Source organism: Pleurodeles waltl, chromosome 7, assembly GCF_031143425.1.
Source record: "Pleurodeles waltl isolate 20211129_DDA chromosome 7, aPleWal1.hap1.20221129, whole genome shotgun sequence".
In the NCBI taxonomy this organism is placed as follows: Eukaryota; Metazoa; Chordata; class Amphibia; order Caudata; family Salamandridae; genus Pleurodeles; species Pleurodeles waltl.
Genome location: NC_090446.1, coordinates 132909805 through 132929274, shown reverse-complemented (window position 1 = coordinate 132929274; position 19470 = coordinate 132909805). Strand labels below are relative to the sequence as shown.

Sequence of the window (19470 nt, the reverse complement as noted above, 5' to 3'; positions counted from 1 at the left end):
GATTTTTCTTGTCATGTGATTTAGAGTCTAGGTAGGTGACAGAATTTATAATAGACTCCATTTTGGAAGTTGTACTTCCTGTTTAACACACCACAAGCATCGAGACAACTTTCCTGAGGTATTTTAGGGCCTCATTACGAGTGTGGTGGTTTACAGACTGCCTCACTAACGATGGCGGTCAGGACTGCCGCTGTTGAGACGGTCCGACCTCCACATTAAAACCCTGGCGGTCAGACTGCCAGGGAACCTCCATCTCCACCAGGATCCATGACCCCCGCAGCCTGGCGGAGGCAGAGATCGTAATCCGCCAGTGCAGCGGTGCCTTGCGGATTACGACCTCATTCTCTGCCAGCCTTTTCATTATGGTTTCACCGCCATGAAGACGCTGGTGGAGAACAGGTGCAGGGAGTTCAAGGGGACCCCTGTACTTCTCATGGACTTGGCATGCGGACGCCCCCCTGCTCAGCACCATTGCAATGTTCACTGTCAGCTTTGCAGATAGTATACATTGCGAGAGTGCTGGTGCAACCCTGCAGGCGACAGCATTGCCGCTGGCTCGATTACGAGCCAGAGACAATGCTGTAGCCTGTTTCCCACTAGGCTGGCGGGTGGAAACTCGCGTTTCTACCCGCCGACCTAGTGGGAAACTCGTAATAACTCCACGGGGACGTCGCCACGAAGGCGGTGGCCAACCTGTTGGGAGTTTGGCGGACGGGCTTTCCCATCAGTCAAACTCGTAATAGGGACCTTAGTCTGTGCCGAAACTCTGAGATGATTGTTTTATTTTGATTATGTTCAGTACAATGGGTACCAAGAGATTTTTTTATGGTAACTGATGAATGTGAAGCTTATATTTCATTTTACATGTATGGTTTTAAGTAACTAAGGGCCAGATGTAGCAAAGGGTTTGCGCCTCGCAAACGGCGAAAAACACCGTTTGCGAGGCGCAAAAGCCCCTCTGCTATGCAGAAATGCATTTTGCGAGTCGGATCCGACTCGCAAAATGCATTTCCGACTCGCAAATAGGAAGGGGTGTTCCCTTCCTATTTGCGACTCGCAATGCTATTCAATTTCATTTGCGACCGAATGAAATCGCAGGTACCATCCACTTGAAGTGGATGCTAACCCAGTCGCAAACGGGAAGGGGTCCCCATGGGACCCCTTCCCCTTTGTGAATGGAAAATAAAATATTTTTTCAGAGCAGGCAGTGGTCCAATGGACAACTCCCTGCCCTGAAAAAACCGAAACTAAAGGTTTCGGTATTTTTTTTCTATGTGCAGCTCGTTTTCCTTTAAGGAAAACGGGGTGCAGATGGAAAAAAAAAACTGCTTTATTTAAAAGCAGTCACGGACATGGTGGTCTGCTGAATCCAGCAGGCCACCATCCCCGTGAGTGCCCATACTCGCAATGGGGTCGCAAACTGCGACCCACCTCATTAATATTAATGAGGTGTGTCTTTGCGACCCCATTGCGAGTTGCAGAAGGTGTCTGAGACACCTTTCTGCATAGCAAATTGCGACTTGCAATTTGCGAGTCGCACGGACTCGCAAATTGCAAGTCACAATTTGCTTTGTTGCTACATCTGGCCCTTTGACATTAATAAACTTAAACATAACTTAGTTTTGAAGAACCCCCAGTAAGCACTATATAAATTAAATTTAAACAACTGGCACAAGTGGGTCGATAGGAAAAAGTGAAGACAAAAGCTTGCATCAGAGAGAGGGTCTGGTTCCCTAATTTGTATGGCCAGAGTAGTAGTAAATAGCCCAGTGCCTCATGTGCCAAACAGAAGTTTGAGAACATCACTCTTCCATCATCTCAGAAGCAGTGCGCAGGTAAGCCTTTTAAGTGGACGAGACCACAAATTAATAATGTAAGCCGAGTCAGGTCAGTGTCAAGTGTCTACCTGGGCTCAAAGAGCTTGTTCATGAGCTGAGCCCTGAAAGTGTTTGGCACGTAAACTGTGCAACAAACATTATATAAAATTAAGATAAAGACTTCAAAATTTAAATATGTGCATTTATTTAACAAACAGAAGCGTTTTAACTTATTACATCAGGTTGTATCATTGGAGTAAGAGGCATTTATTGAAAGTGATAGTTTTTAAACACAAACACAAAAATATGTATGTACTCTCTACTTCCACCATGACAATAATGCCATTAGTGAATTAAGAGGCAGGTCAGTTGTCATGTACACCATTTATGTGGCCTAGATTTCTACACAGAGCTACATTAAGATCATCCCCAAGAGAGGTGTTTGTGTAGAAAACACCCTGAAGTCACATATTTCAAAGTGCTCTCAAATGCAATAGGGAAGCACATTGAAAATATATTTGCCTTAGATCACACAATTTGATCAAGTGGGGAAGCTGGGAAAAATCCCAGGCTTTCAGATTTGCATTTTGCCATTCAGCCTCTACACGAGTATCTCTTTCTCTTTCATGTTTCACATCAAAAGTTAATGTTTTTTCTTCAGTTCTTGGCACATTAGGTTAGAGTGTGGGAAGCAGGCAGAAGCCACATGAAAGCTCGACTTGTTTGGGGCTCGAGGTTCCAGAGGAGCAGGCGCTGAGCCACAGCCAGTCATCTGGGTTGAGCTTTTAGTGACTCGCCCACATCTAATAAGCCTGAGAGAAAATGAGCATGGAGTTTTATATGTCCTCCAAACTAACACAAGTGGAGGTTGTAGATGAGCATTTACTATCCTGAGAGGTTGAGACAACATTCACCACCGCAACTGTAACTCTGATAAAAAAAGAACTTGAGAAGACACTGGTTATTCATGGTATATTAAGGAAATTAACAAGGACCTCTTATTCTAGGACAAGAAGTTCACCAAAGTCTATTGTCACAGGGAATGATGCACCATAAGATAATGACTCCTGGATCCTAAACAAAGGTGTCCCGAAGAAGGAAGAAGTGAGGAAACATCAGGGATAGAACCAGAACCAGGTGTGTCCTGAGAGCATTGCTGTACCATGCACTCAGTAACCTAGCGCCATATATACGAACACATTTTCCCATTGACACAGAATGGGAAAAACCCTTTGCTACATCTGGCCCCTAGTGTGCAAAGGCTACCATCTCAATGTGCATTGCATGTTCCTCACCAGCCTACATTGCCCCATCCCACACATACCTCAACAATGACATGGTAGCTACATGGAATAAGCTACATAATGAGGAGACTAATATCTAGGGGGATGACCAGTACTCAGATGATTGGGTGGGTGGTCTAACGGCAGCCAATTAAATTTACTTTGAGAACGTTCTGAATGCTGTTTAGGCCCCTCTCATTCACTCTCACTAAGGCATAATGCTCACTGAGATATGGCATGAAGTGAGTGTCACTCAGGGCATATCAGCCTTCTGAGTTTCAAAGAGAATAGCCCCATGAAGCAGTACTCAGTTTGAAAAAAGTAACTTCCAGGGCGCCTCTCAGGAGGCCGCTACAGCTCGCACCACTCATTGCCCCTGCCAGCACTGCTAATGACAGTACCAACACAAATACTAACCATTACACTCCCAGAAGGGTGAAAATTCAGATTATTCACACCACCCAAAGTTTAATAACGGCGTGGGCGACAGGTATTACTCATTTTTATTGTATATTGGATTATCAAACAACTATTGTTGTGTTCATTTCAGTATTAAATTAACAGCGCCACCATGTGGCAGACTGTCATAAATGTCAGTGTTGATAATTAAGTGCTAGTGCTGGGTACCGGAAACCACAGGCTCAAATTAAGCACTGCCATGAACTAATGAGAGTGCAAAAATAACATGATCGGTAAAGGCCAGAGTCCTCTTTGAATTTAGATGATCTGGAACTGTAGATCTTCAGAATGGATGATTAAGTAACTCAAATAATATTCGGAAGAGTAAGCAAATTCTTCAGGACTTTTCCACTATAATTAGGGTCAATGTTGAGTATCGGGCAACTGTTCCCATCACCTACCACTGATTTTCCGAAACAAGGATGCCAGTATTTGTTCACACCTAAATTAAGGCCCTATACTCAGCTAAAGAGCTGTCTGACATGTAGCCACAGCACACTCTCTAGGTGTTAACATTGGTGAGGCCAGAATACCGCAATAAAAAAAAAAGGGACAGGAACCTAACGGGTTTTGACTGGTTCAGGGCAGGATGACACATCTCTGCCACCTTTAAGAGAAGACCCAGTCACCTCGTGGACCAACACAAACCTGTATTACATAGAAATGTCGAAGAGCAATCAGGGGGAAAGTCCTACACTTGTGGGTTCTGTGTAAAATGGAGAACAGAGTGTGTCTCTTTAATTTTATTTGTGCTGTTTGTTTCATTAATCATGGCTGGTGCAGATTCCTGGTCAGGCACTGAATACTCGTTACATGTGAGCATCATGTAACGAGAATACCTGTTTCTTATTAATTAATCTACTTTAAAAGATTGTCTAAAGGTGAAAGGTGTGAGAATAACATGGCTTATAGAAGACAAACCTCTTCAGCCTTAGAGTCAACAAAATGAACATGAGGAGAAGGCCACAGTTTTCGGGGTCCTGCCATGGACAGTATAAAGGCTTGTGTGTGTAATATAAATTTGGTCTAAAGAAGGTTGAGATGAATATGTTGACTTTAATACAAGTCATCATTAATGGATTAATGGAAGTCAGCATTGAAGGACGTTAGCGTAAAGGAAAGTCGATGGTAATCAGTGTTCTTGAGGTCATCTTGGCCTTTATCACACATCTTCCAGCTGTAGGATTTAGACTGAAAAATGTCCATCTGCGCCAAATATTACTAATCCCTATGGAAGAAAATAAACAGTTATAAGGTTGGAGGTCAGCACTTCATGTACAGATACAATAATGGCCATTTTACAGCGCGTGAGAAAAGCCTGGATTACACTTTGCTAACTTGCATAGGACACCCAGCTCACTCAAGGTCTTCATGACATTGTTTCTAATCCTGGGCTTTAAACTCACAGATTATTAGTATCAGCTGTGTTAGTTTTAGTAACTCAATGGAAGCCAAATGATACTGCAACACTGAATGTGTTAAGGTGTCACATAGAAGCCCAGGATTGGAAACAGGGTGGCCACCCTTCACTTGGTGAGCACACATCAAACCAAACAAACGAATCACCTTCATCTTATAGAACACAAAAGGAAGAAGAACTGAGCCATCTATGCGGGTATTCATATCTGTCACCTGGAGGTAACATTTGACCCAAGATGCCCAACGTAGTTCTGGGTGGGGCAGATCCATACCATAGTTTTAGGATTGCCGCTATCAAACCAATTACAATTGAGGTTAATTGTATGCAAATATATTTCATGAAGAAAGCTATAACATATTTCACCTATGGTGTCCATTAAATAAAAATCTCTACAGCAAGTCCTGAACCTACTAAACTATCAACCCACCGAAAGACACCATTAGGTGATTTCAAGATAAGGATTTTTTGTAGCCTTTGTTTGTCAGGGCCCTGGAGATTTCTGATCCTTTGATACCGTTTGACAAAGACAGATCATTTCGGCAGACAACATCGTTAAGCAATACCCCTAAGGATTGGCACGAGGTAGACAGATGTGAGGGGCACTGGGAAATGTCCTCTTCTCTTTCTCGGGAGAAATTTGAGAAATGTGAAGAATCATGTATTAAAGTTTGATGCCTATTCTCATACAATCGTTTAGGTTAAAACCTTTAGAATCTCATTTAGTGCCTGATGCCAACAATTCTTTGGTCTGGCTACAAACGGATTTAGCTGACTGAAACACATTCTGTCACTAAGGAGCAGATTTATTTCTTGGAGGACGGATTGTACTCTGTCAGGCGAGGGAGTAAACTACTCTGTCATCCTGACGGAGTACCTGCCTGCCAAATTCAGAATTGTGTGTCAGCCTGACGGACATTTCTACCATTCACAGCTGGTAGAAAGATGGGTCTTGTGAATATATTGAAACTTTGCCGGACAGCCCCGTCAAATATGATGGAGCCATACAGTAATGTTTCAAAACCTTTTTCATTTTAAAAAATAAACCCCCAAAGTGGGGGGCATCTCCCATGATGGGGACATTTTTAGTTTTTTACTGCCCCTTATGGCTAAGGTTCACATGGTGGTGATGGGCAATAAAAAACAGCTATATGTCCACCCATCTAAACTGGGATGGTGGACGTATAGCCATTTCTCCTATGGCCCTTACTACATCCGGCCGATGGAGAAGTTCGACCGCAGCAGAGACGGAGTAGTCTCCTCTGTTGCCAAACTATGGTCTGCCCACATCTAATTTTGGCGGGCAGAAAAAGGATACTACATCGCTGTTGTAACAGAGTATTCTTACCGCCAATATATAAATCAGGCCTTAAAAAACGTACAATAAGAATTACAGCGACAGTCGGCTTTCGGTCAGTCACTTCATCCACTGACTTCCATGCGGTCTCTGTAGTTTGACATATTCTGGATAGGCTGCCAATCAAGACCTTGACATTTCGTGAATGAATGATTACATTTTCGTATTTGTTTACTCAGTAGGGCTTCACAATGGGGCCTTAAATAGCCCTTGACTTAAACTAGAGCAGGGCTTAATTTGTAAATAAAAAGGTGCCGGTGCCCAAAGCCCTCCTCTTAGACAAGCGGCTGCTGCAATTAAATGTGTGAACATGGAATACTGAGGCAGCGTAATCCTGAAGCCATCTCGGGCCTCTTCAATCCATATAAATCCACTCCCTGCCCCTTTAGCTCACTCTTGCAGCTTTCTACTTTCTCCCTCTGTGACGCTTTTTCGTTTTTGCCTTCATCCGTCTTTCCCATATGTGTCTTTTGCTCGCAGCAAATGCTTGAGGCAGAAGAATAAGCCCCGGCCCTGAAAAATAAGTGCCGGTGCTCAGCACCGGAAACAACAAGCACAAATTAAGCACTGAACTAGAGGCTATATCTTTGCTGACGCAATGGCCTTTTAATTGCTGGTTCATGTTTTTTTAGTTTAGAATTCTTGTGCTTTTTGGATGAATTAGCCTTTTGTGAGGCCAATAGCTAACTACTAAACACTCTTGGCATTCATATGTTTTCACTTTACCATTGGAGTGCTTTGTTGCAGCATTTTACAGATTTCTGTTCTCATATAAGGTTTCTTAAAGATCCAGCGAAAATACTGCTATTTGTTGAAAATATCTACTTTGCAATATTTTGAGTTTTCTTTTAAATTTCCCAGCTCATAATGCAAACGTCATCTTTTGACTTCTTCTCGAGGATACAGTTTAACTCTCTTAATGCAGTTTGTTCAGTGAATGGGCCCTAGGCTCAGCTTCCACACTCTTGTAGCAGAAGATGTTGCTTTATTTTGGGATTTCGTTTTCAATACAACTGGGGGCAAAAAGTCTCCCAACTATTACCAAACATTCCCTTCTCAAAAAGCTAGATATATTCGCAACAACGCTTATTGCCTTTGTTTTTTACTGTATGACAGTAACTCGTCCCTCACCTTGTAAATATGGGCCAGATGTTAAAAGCATTTTTATTGTTCCAAACACTCCGATTTGGAGTTTGTGTTTGCAAAAATCCTTTTTTTTAAATGTATTAATCTCATTTTAGGAATAAATACACTTTTACCAACTTGACAAAATGGGAATGCGACTACATACCTATTTGGTGTTTGGAAAGGGCTTATTGTAAGCATCACTTTAAAATACCAAGTCGGTATGCAATGTATCAATGTTTTGTGACTAAATATGGTAGCAAAACTGAAATGTTACAGAGTCTAGAGTTTGAGTGGTAACTCAAAGGCAAAAGGAATGATGCAAAAGTTTACTGGAAAGTAGGCAGTGGTCCAGGGTATCACTGCCAACTCTCATTCAAATTTAAAAAAGAAAGTACTTTTTTTTTTTAAACACTGCTCTTTTCTTTTAAGGAAAAACCAGGCCGCTTTTTAAAAAACATTTACTTTATTGAAAAGTAGTTGCAGAGGTGGTGGTCTGCTGACACTGAAGAGTCTACCATCACTTTGATGGCCTTCGATAAGAATGATTTACAATTTATGACCTACCTCATTAATATTCATGAAGTAGGTCAGAACACAACCCACTCTGAATCAGAATTTCATGAACGACCCATATGTACATAGATCGGTTCATAAAGATTTTTACAGGTCGGACAATGCAGCAGTTGTTTTGAGACCAGTAATTAGTGTATATGGGCGTGTGTTATGGCTTCATCCCCTGTACCCTCCTGTCAACTGGGCCTCAAGACTTTTTACCATTAGCCTCACTGCATCCTAAAAACATTATCTAATGCTTATATTAGTCCGCTGCTCACTTTACAGTGACGTCATTTTTAGGACTGTTTTTTGAGGATTTTTGGACACCTGGGCCCAAATTCACAGCACTGTCTCATCTTGTACCCCAGGCCTTTGTGAAAATAAGCCAGAGGGCAGAGGATCACAGCCAACTTTATACTTTGTAGCATGCTGCTGGTTTCTATGTGTCATTCACTAAACACAGCCTGCCATAACAGACCTGGTACACAAGACTATTTTTTTTGCAGGTTTATATGCAGTGAACTCAGCCCAAGGGCACTAGAATGTTTTACATGGACATGAGTTAAATTAAACATGGTCAGATTCATTTTAAGCACGGGGAGATTGAGGAATTTGCCAAGAGTCGCAGGATGATGAGCCGGGCTCGCAATTGGTTCCTCAGTTTCAAAGTTGGCAGCTCCGGCCATAACCCCAGATCCTCGACCCCATTTCTGCAAAGATTGTACAAACCTTTCCACATAGACTAACACAAACCTTTTCATATAGAGTAACACTGAATGAGAAAGTGTCATTGTCATTTTTGACATAGCACATAAGTGTGTAAGTGCTCTAATTGTGTTTGGTTTTGTATCAGCATCAGGACTTTGCATGCTTCCTCATATCGACTGCCCTGCTTTCCTATTTATAATGACAAGTCCTATTATGTTTGAAAGCTGCATCTCCAACTGAGCGTTGAGATTTTTGAGTGTAAGAACATGTGTCATAAAATACCTGAATTCCTTTCGATGTAAGATGTTCTGGAGTAAGCTTTCATTGTCGGATCTTGATATCCTTGAGGTGCAAGAGGACAATTGGAGGGACTTGGTTATCTAACAGAAACGCAATAGCAATGGCGTGCCCAATGCATTTAAACATGTATTTATTGAGGAGTTTTAAAAAGTGCCACATATTGCCTTTTAGTTACTTTAGACAGAGAAAAATAGAATTTGTTGAAGGAGAGAGTTTGGAGTCCAATCAGGCAAGGTCAATGAACCGTATCTGAAAATTGTCCAGCATGACACCTCTTCTATGATTGGTTCATATCCATAGTAAGTGATAGGCCACACTACAGATGTTGCACTGTAAGCTTTGATTGCGAGAGATACAGAGAAATGGACTTGCTGTGACTTCTGATTGTAATAAAATCGCTGATGTGGCTGTTGAAGCCTTTAGCCACCTCAGCTGAAAAGCCTGTAGTAGTGAAACATTGCAGGGTGGGTTCACAAAGGTAATTTACACTTTTGAGTACGTTTACTAAGTTTTGGCTATTTCAATATCTGAATGTAAATTTGCGCAACAAGTATAACTTACTTGTTTCTGCTTTTTGAAAAAAGTGGTGGAGCCAAAGTTATGAGTGTAAGTTGCCACTGCCAAAGTTTGCATAGCACAACACATGGCCTACTACTTGTCCTGCAACACCATCCCATATAAAATAATGGAGGTAGGGGCTTACAATAATATCCTGTATGCAATAATGTTAAAATAAATGCAATTATTTCAGATAGTTAAAAAATATAAATATGTTTAGTATAATGTTTTACATATATTAAAATAGTACATATTTATTAACAATATTTTAATTGTATATTGAATTTTAAAATTAATGTAACAATGCTTTTTAATAAATAATAACTAAATAAATTCTTTTTAATTAGTTCTCTATATCACTTTTAACAATTATTAATTAACACATATTAAAATATTTTTTTCTTAGGTGTGAATTTATTTTTTCATACAAATTTCAGAAAAATCATTTTAATTTCATTTTTTCCCCTAATTAAAGATTTATTTCAAAATTAGGTTAGTACTGTTGTGGAATTTTCATTTTGCTTTACATTAAAAATAAATATATACAATTAATTTACATTAGCATTTAATATAAAAATATTTGTAATATTTATTTTTGACTTAAATAGTAAAAAGAAACTTTACACATACTTTACCATAGGAAGACTCTACAGTCACGGTGGAGATCTCCACATGGTATAGAATAAGGAAAAATAAAAATCCTTATTTAAAATGAAAATAAATATTACAAATATTTCAATATTAAATATTAATGTAAATTCAATTCATATATATATATATATATATATATACATATATATATATATATAGTTTAATTGAGAACAAAATACAAAATGCTAGAGCAATTGTATCTTATTTCAAAATAAATATGTATTTAATTAAAATATGTTAAAGTATAAACTATTTTTCTGAAGTTTACATTAAAAATAAACTCTCACCTAAAGTAGCATTCTTATCATGCATTAATAATTATTAAAAGTGTTGTATACAATTATTTAAAAATTATAGTAAAAAACACAAGTTTATTAGTTAATTAAAACCATAAAACTTTCCTTCCACATAAACATTTAACAGAACAATTTTAGTGCAGAAAGGCAATTACAGTTCTTTAGCATAGGGTGAAATGGTTAGAGAAATTTCCTTCCACATAAAGATTTTAAGAAAAGAACGTACTAGTGCTATAAGGCATTAATAATTGGGCAACAGAACAATCTTATTGTGGGTAAGATAAATACAGCGGCAAATAAAATCCTGTGTTTAAAATGAAATGATATATGAAATTTCCTTCCACAAAGAAATTTAAAGAGAACAGTAACAGACCAATGAGGCATTGGTAAAAATAGGACAAAGTGGGAAGAGACCTTCTATCAATTTTATTTACCCCTGCTTAAGTCTGATTGTTGATACCGGACTTTATTACGACACCAGCTAAACAACCCAATGGACTACCTAGGAGCCTTCCCTTCCTTAAGATGTTCAAAGCGGGTTATAGGGATTTTGCTATCGTTTCCGCCCTCCCTCTGTCTTGGTTATTTCGAGAGGCTGTGGTTTTAAGAGTGAAAATTTCCTAAAATTTAACCAGCCTAATGTTCAATATTGTATTTCGAGGGTTAAAAGCTGCAATTTGTGCTTTTCTGCAGGATCTAATTCTTAAACCGTTAAATTATTTTTTCAGTAAGAGTCTCCTTTCGGCCGCCAAGGCTGGACAAATGCAGACCACATGCATCAAGTTTTCATCTGCTAGATGACAGAGACGGCACTCCTGGGAGCCTACTTGCCGCTCCTTCTTCCATTTTGGCATGAGGTCTAAAGTAGGGACTTCACCCAGCCTAAGTCTGAGAAAGGATTGCTTGATTTTCCGTGAGTAGGAGCCAGCCATAAGTGGTGATTCTTTAAACGTTTTGTAGGAGTTAAGGATCACCCAACTATGCTCCCTTTTGGTCAATGAGATCTTATCTTCTAGCAAGCTCTGTAATTTGCTCGCTTTATTCACTGCTTTATTGAAAATGGGGATGAGTAGAGACCGGTTCCATACCTCATCTAAGTTCAAAAGACTCTTACTTTCTTCTAGAAATCATATGTAGTTGGAGTTCCCTCTTTCTAGGATAATTTCCTGCCAGACTAGATTGGCTAAAGACCCTTTTGAAGCGCAGCTCAATTTGTAGCAGCATTTAATATATGCCGCCGGTCGGGCTAACGACTGTTTGACCAGCATGAATTCCAGTCTGACCTGGGCTGGTGATGCACGCCCAGGTAGCCGAAAAACTTGCTTATAGGTTTTTATCAGAAGCTTATCCAGAAGACCTACTTCCATCCCCCCCATTATTTTGGTCCCGTAGGTGATAGTTGGAAGTAGCTTCGCTCTCATTACAGCTGTTAATGGGTTCAGAGCATGACCACAGATTGAATTCGCTAGCTTGCAAAAGGCGTAAGTAAGGGCCTGCGTCTTGTTTTTTATTGCTTCTTTTTGTGGCGTGTAATTACCTCTAGCATCCACCACCAATCCTAGGTATCTGTATGATGTTACTTCCTCTAGGGTTTTCCCATTCATATGCCATTTACCTTGAGTGGTTGGCCTGCGGTTTAAGGTAATCATTTTAGATTTTTTATGATTAATTTCTAAATCATTAGAACCTGAGTATTCTTCTAATGCCTTTAACAATTTCTGCATGCCTATTCTGGTATTACTGATTAGTAGTAGGTCCTCTGCATATAGTAGGTTGGATACTTTTTGACCGCCCAGTGAGGGAGAGTGGGATAAGTGACCATTTAACTTGGAGGGGAGATCTGCTATGTACAGGTTGAAGAGTGTTGGTGCCAATACACAGCCTTGCTTCACCCCCACTGTTGTTTTGACTGCCCTGGATAGGTTCCCCCAAATTAACCTTCACCCAAGTATCAGAGTATATAATTTTGATGGCATTTAAAATAGAATGTGGCAGCCCCCACTGTAGTAATTTGGCCCACAATTTGCAGCGGGAGACGCAGTCAAAAGCAGCTTTAAAGTCAACAAAACATAAATAGGTTGGAGTCCCCTTTGCTTTTGCTCTGTTTATGATCAAACCTAGCCCCATAAGATTTGTTAATGTTCCTTGGTGCTTGGTGAACCCGGTTTGATTAAAGGGTAGAATATTGTTATCTGTAATCCAGGCTTCTAGATGTTATAGCACACAGTAGGAAAAGTACTTGAGGTCAATGTCCAAAAGAGCGATTAGTTTGTAGTTGCTTGGGGAGAGCGCGCACCCACCCTTATATATGGGGTGGATTATTGAGCCTTTCCAGGATGCCGGGACGTTGCCTGTTGTGATCACGTCATTAAACATTGCTGCCAGGAAATTGGCCCATCTTTCTGTTTCTTGTTTGAATAGTGCTTGCGGTAAGCCATTGGGGCCAGGGGTGCAGTCCATTCGTGATTTTCCAATGATTTGTAATAGTTCTGGTGCCGTAAATTTCAAAGGTTCAGGAATATTGGAATCCCAGCCAATCATATGCGACTGAATTTGAGGGCCTTCTTCAATAGTCAGTTCTTTTAGATGGGACTTTAAATGGGATACCCATACTTCCTCTGTCATCTTTGCGTTATTGCCTGCTTTTGCACCATTGTCTATTGTATTGATGATTTTCCAAAATCTTTTGGAGTCAGATGTTTTGGTCGCAAAATGTAGTTTGGCCCAGAAGACCTCCTGTTGGCCTTTTTTAAAGGTCCATAGATCCCTTTTATACAATTTCCTTTGCTCTCTCAGGGCGGTCACTATTGATCCATTATCTGGGCATTTACGCAATGACCTTAGTCATTTCCCTACAGCTGCTTTCCTTTTGCGCACTGGCAGCGGTAAAAGTGAACTTTGTCGGTGATTCAATTGCGCTCCCTTTCTCGTGTTACTTAAGGAATCTTTTTTTATGAGGTCGAGGGCAAAGTTCTCCCAAACTAAAAAATTATAGAATGATTTTGTAATAATTATTGTTACATTAATTCAACATTTCCTGTGGGGTTTAATTTTAATTCCCCACCTCCATTATTTTATATGGGAGAGTTTTGCAATGCGGTGGTTGGTCATGTGCGGTGCTGGACTCACTGCTTTATTTTTAGTGTTAACTTACGCTTGTATTTTGTGAATAGCCAAAAGTAGTAAACTTACTCAAAAGTGTTAATAATTCAAAATTGTAGTGTTACCTTTGTGAACCAGGCACTGTGATTTTTAAAATCTCAGAATAACTCAATTAGAAAGCCAGTATTTGCTGTAGAAGAAAGGAATGAATGTGCCATGTCTCGTCCTTGGTTTTCTAGTGTAGTGACTCCATTTCCATCAATGGATGAAGGCTTGTAATCCATGAACCACACACACTAGTGTTTTGCTTTCCTGTGGGCACTAGGTCACAGTGTACCTACTGTGTATGGTCCATTCATTGTGAGGGGTGCCACTATGAGCACCAGCGTACATCTTGCGATGCTAGTGTTCATGTGATATAAATGCTAATCAGTGCTCTTAGTATGAGGTGATGCACACGCTGGGAGAGGAGTGTTCCTGCTGGATGGAGGTGGACTTTAGCACATATAGTCCATGCCTACCTTTAGGACAGTGACACTGGGGTTCACGAGTGTGAGCCCATTGATGGTTGGCAGTAAGAATCCTCTGGAAAGTATCTCTGAAAAACAAGACAGAAAAAGATCAGAGCACATTTCGTGTCCCCTTGAGGTAGACTAGAGTGACGAGCAGGATCAATGAGTGACTCACTGTTCACTTCAGGCAGCACAAGAATCTGCAGCACTTCACTCAGCATTGCTTGGAGTGTGTCCACCTAGCTCAGAGAACACAAGGACATGAGTTAAACAATAAGTCCTCCCTCAACACCCCCAAGCACCATTCACTCCTTCCCTTGAGTACAAGTTTACTAAACTATCCTCCAGATTCTTCATTTAATGCTTTGCAGAGACCCTAGTGCATGAAAGTTGCAGGAGGCCATCTCTGGCTAGACAATATATTCTGCAAAACTAGTTCTCCGACACAGTATCCTAGTTCACAGTACTCAGTGTTCATGTTGATAATACATAGTGTCCTGGTTCATAATCCCTAATGTCCTGGTTTACAGGTAGCATCACCATTCTCACCTTCGATGGTTCTTGGTTTCTCCCTCTAAATTCTTGAACTGGGGAAAATGCCTGACACCATGAGCTTTTTTTAAATGTTCTCAAATTGGTTTTGTTTTAAAAATTCAGTTTGTTTAAATTTTAATATGGTTATTTAACAATGTCACCAAGCGTGCCACATGAATGCCTTCACTTCCTTATATGAGCAATAATTTGGCTTTTCATGCAGCAAACTACAGCCAACCCCAATCCTTAGTGGATATAATTTCAGTGGCCTTGGTTAACCCTAATACAAAACAATCTCAATGACTTGGAAAGAAAGTTGTGGAAAACCCCAACATTCCAAGCATATAACGGTCACAGGCCAATCACCATCTTTTAGCTTCAATGATTCCTAGGAAAAGTTCATATAAAAATATAAAAGCTGCATCACGTTACATGGGATTGTCAGAAAGCAGTGGTTCACTTGGACTTGGTGTTTTTAGTGAGATTTTGTTCAAATGGTGTAGGAAGCTGGCTCTTCATATGATATATCAAAATGAGATCTATTGTGTAAAGAGTCCAGGGGTTCCCTTACCGGTGGACAGCGGCTTGCTCTAGCAATCCCAAGGTACTCTTTTTAGGGGGTTGTGATTGAGCAGCCTTAGTCTTATCAGAGAGGAGTGTTAGACATCTGCAAATAAACACACATTAAATAAATGGGACACACAGCTCAATAAGGAAATCCACGCCAATTTCCAAAAATAACAAGTATTTTTATATATATTTAGGCACCAGAATCAATGTTTCAAAAGCAGACACTGCATTTTTAAGAGGTGGCCATGTTATCCTATGTAGAAAAAACAAATATTGCATACAGGTATAGTACAGCAAATTACGAGGCCAATCTCCAGGATTTAAGGTAAGTATGGGGCGAGGTCCAAGGCAGCACCAACAGGTCAACTCGGGCGGCACTAGGGCAGCTGGGTGCAGAGGTGCTTTTCAGTGCTGGTTGCCCAATGTTATCCTATGAGGGAAAAACATGTATTACTTTCAGACACTTCACAGCACCTTACGGGACCAATCTCCTGGACTTCAGGTAAGTATGGGGCAAGGTCTAAGGCAGCACCAACATTCACTGTGGCAGCATTGGGGTGGCCGGGTGCAGAGGTGCTTTACAGCATTGGGTGCCCAATGTTAGTCAACGGGGATTGATCTGGTTGAAAAGAGGCTGCAGGTTTGAACAGGAAGTCCATTCGAGAAGAACCAATAGGTGGGTTCAAGTCTTGAGATGCTCAGGGAGGTGGGGACCTTGGGTCCTCTTCTCCACAGGCCAGGGGCGACGGATGGAGAGGTGTCCTGAGACTTTGGGCTTTCTTCACCAGGACCACTGACGGTTGAGGGGGCCTGCGGGCAGAGGCTGCAGGCGGTGTCAGGGTGTCCATAGTGGGTAAGTCCAAAGTGGGCTCTGTCTCTGCCGGGCTGGGGGGACCATGTTGGCACTGTTGGCCCACTTCAATTCGGGCTAGGCGGCATAGGTGCAGTGGTGCTTTCCAGTGTCAGGTTTTTGCAGTCTGGAGACCTCTCAGGTCTCTTGGGGTGCTTGCAAGATACAGGGAAGAAGATCTAATGCTCCACAGGATTACCTAGGTCTCACAGGCTTTTGGAAGGGCAGAAGCTTGCAGGACAAATCAACTTTGGCGCAAGTCAGCAGGATCAGCAGACAGGCCGGCATTGCTGGGGCCAGGTCAGGTGCTTCCTCCTCAGTCTTTGCTTTTGTGGCTCTTGGATGTCCTTCTTATTTGTGGGTCAACAGGAATCTGATTTTCTGGTGCCAGGGGCTCCCCTAAACACTGCATTTAGGGGCATTTAGGTGAGTGTAGGGTAATAGCCAATTGGCTACTTACCCCTGGGGTCACTACCCCACTATATGACCACTTCCTGTAGGAAGTTGGCACAAACCTGTCCCAGAGTTCCTAATTCTGCCAACACCAAGATGGCAGATTTCTAAATGTTGTGTCCACATCAGGCAGCTCACCTTAGGGGTGGGACTGACCTGAGGGGTGGTCACACCTCCCTGAATACTAAATTCTCCACCTTTCCTGGTGCCAAATGGGCCCTGGGTCAGTGGGGTTGCATCTCTTCCTTGAGTGAAACCAGATCTGTATACCAAAGGTGGTGGGCTTCTCTGAAGCCCTGCCTTGAAATTCAGATTTGCAGGTCATCCTGTTGGGTGGGGTGTGTAAACACCTCTCCCACAGCAGGCCTTGTTTCTGACTGTCCAAGTGCAAATACTCTCACCCTAGAGGGTCAGAATAATGTCTGGTGGTGGCAGGCTGGCTAAAACTATTTGGTCCGCACACTGGTATTTGGTAGGTTTTTAGGCGGCACCTCTAAGGTGTTGTCTGGGTGCATGTATTAATAAATCCATCACTGGAATTAATGAGGGTTTATTAATATGAGATGTTTGATACCAAACATCCCTATTTTCAGTGAAGCCATCATGTAGCTGGAGAACTCGTATTGACCAGTGTTCAGCACATGTACTTAAAATGGCTTCCCTGTCCAGTCACTATATCTGAGAATTGACAAAACATAGCAGGGGCATATCTGCAAGAGCCCTCACATGTAATATAATGCGCCCTGCCTTAGGGCTGTAAAGGCAGCTGTAGGGGTGACTTACATATATTGCATGCAGTGTTTAGGGGACATGGCACACAGGCTGTGTGCCCTGTTGTGTTTTCACTTTTAGCTGCACCAAGACAAGCAACCTGCAATGGCAGTCTGCATGTGCTAGGTGAGGTGTCCCTGCTGCAGCTCTTGGGGACCCTCTTTGGTACCCATGCCCTAGGTACCAGGTGTACCATTTACTAGGGACTTATAGGGGTAGCAAAGGTAATCCCAATCAGGGAACAATTGTACAGTTTTTAGGGAAAGAGATCTGGCACTGGGGACCTGGTTAGCAGGAGCTCAGTGCGCCTTCAGTCAAAATTGCATCAAATACCAGGCAAAAAGTGAGGGTGACCATGTCAAAAAGTGGCACTTTCCTACAAATGGTTTCTGACCAATTCTATTCTATCCTATTTTTCTTGTAGAGCGCACGGCTACTCATAGTCTCTCAGCACAAGAACAGCCATCATAATAACCTGAACGCTACTGAGGGGGAAACTAGTTAATGAAAAGCCAGGTTTTCAGGTACTTATGACAAGAACATTTATTAGTCAGCTGGCTCAATTCAAGTGGAAGCGTATTCCAGAGTTTGGGTGTCAGATGAGAGAGTTAATTGCCTCCCCAAAAAGATTTCATAGTCTTGGGAACCTGGAGCAAATGGGCTGAAGAGGATCTGAGTGACCTCCTAGGTGTGTATGGGTGGCTAATGATCTTAGCAAAAGGGGGCATCTCTTGTGAAGTGATCTGTGCAAAACGCACAGGGCCTTAAATTGCACTTGCTGCTTCACAGGAAGCCAGTGTAGATCTTTCAAGGCCATTTGTGCCGATTTGTGCCTTGGAAGATTTATTAGGAGCCGAGCAGTGGCATTCCGTGTAACCTGTAGCCTCTTGATCACGTATTGAGAGGAGCCAAGGTACAAGGCATTAGCATAGTCAAAGCATGATGGAATGAGGGCCTGGATTATTAATCTTGTCTGAAAAAGGAAGGAGATTAAGGGCCTCATTCTAACCCTGGCGGTCGGCGACCGCCAGGGCTAAAATGACGGAAGCACCGCCAACAGGCTGGCGGTGCTTCCAGGGCCATTCTGACCGCGGCGGTAAAGCCGCGGTCAGAAAAGGGGATCCGGCGGTTTCCCGTCGGATTACCCCTGGCCCAGAGTATCCTCCATGGCGGCGCTGCTTGCGGCGCCGCCATGGGGATTCCGACCCCCTTCCCGCCATCCTGTTCCTGGCGGTTTTTACCGCCAGGAACAGGATGGCGGGAACGGGTGTCGTGGGGCCCCTGGGGGTCCCTGCACTGCCCATGCCACTGGCCACTGACCATGCCACTGCACCCGTCGCATCCCTGCAACTCCGCCGGCTCCATTCGGAGCCGGCTTCCTTGTTGCAGGGCCTTTCCCGCTGGGCCGGCGGCGCCCTTTTGGTGGTCGCCCGCCAGCCCAGCGGGAAAGCCAGAATGGCATCCGCGGTCTTCTGACCGCGTAGCGGCCATTTGGCGGTTCCCGTTTGGCTGGCGGCACCCGCCGCCAGCCAAACTTGGAATGAGGCCCTAAGTATCTTTATTAACAGTCTCAATAGCATACAAGGGAAGGCAAATATTAATCACATTCAATGAAAACGTACATTCCCCACGTTATAGATTTGCAATTTATATAAATTAATTGTAGAAGTCGTTCATGTTAGCCTTGGTTGGAATTACTCAGCAAACATACTCACCCTCCTTTAGCTATTAAGAGGATTCAAACGCTCAGGCTTCAGTGACATACACATGCCCCCTACTTATAGTAAAGCCACAGAGCCCACAGTATCAGATCCCAGAGCCTCTTGGAATTCTTCAACATAAATCAAAAACCCCTAACACACAAACACACCCACCTGACCTTTGTGGTGGGAACCTTTCTAGTGCAAAGTCCACTATCAAAAGCTTGCCCAACATCCAAAACCTGCTTGAGGACCACACCCACACCTCCCCTTGCCTTCACCAAGACTTGGTTCATCAATACCTTTACACCAGACAATTCAGGCCTCCACTATCATGTTTCTTCATCCAGAAAATGGATCGTCAATAGACAACAGAGAAGCAGCTCCGCTGTAAGGTGATATATGACTTCTTGGAGTACTGTCTTCCTAAATGTGTCACCAGCCTATTT

The 19470-nt window shown here is 42.3% G+C and overlaps 1 protein-coding gene across 6 annotated transcripts in view; it reads right to left on the bottom strand.

Moving 5' to 3' along the window:
• Positions 1–2005: 2005 nt before the first annotated feature.
• The window catches only part of LOC138303860 (bactericidal permeability-increasing protein-like), an 82929-nt gene continuing 65464 nt past the window's right edge, over positions 2006–19470 (bottom strand). For 3 of the 6 annotated variants that reach the window (XM_069243343.1, XM_069243348.1, XM_069243344.1), the window contains 3 exons: positions 14319–14382; positions 14153–14229; positions 2006–4787 (listed from right to left, as the gene is read on the bottom strand). In XM_069243343.1, the coding sequence (XP_069099444.1) occupies positions 4746–4787; positions 14153–14229; positions 14319–14382 (183 nt within the window). In that variant the 3' untranslated portion in view covers positions 2006–4745. Of the gene's footprint in view, positions 4788–14152; positions 14230–14318; positions 14383–15248; positions 15678–19470 lie in introns of those variants that run through there. The other 3 variants (XR_011205458.1, XR_011205459.1, XM_069243347.1) reach the window with 3 other exon arrangements.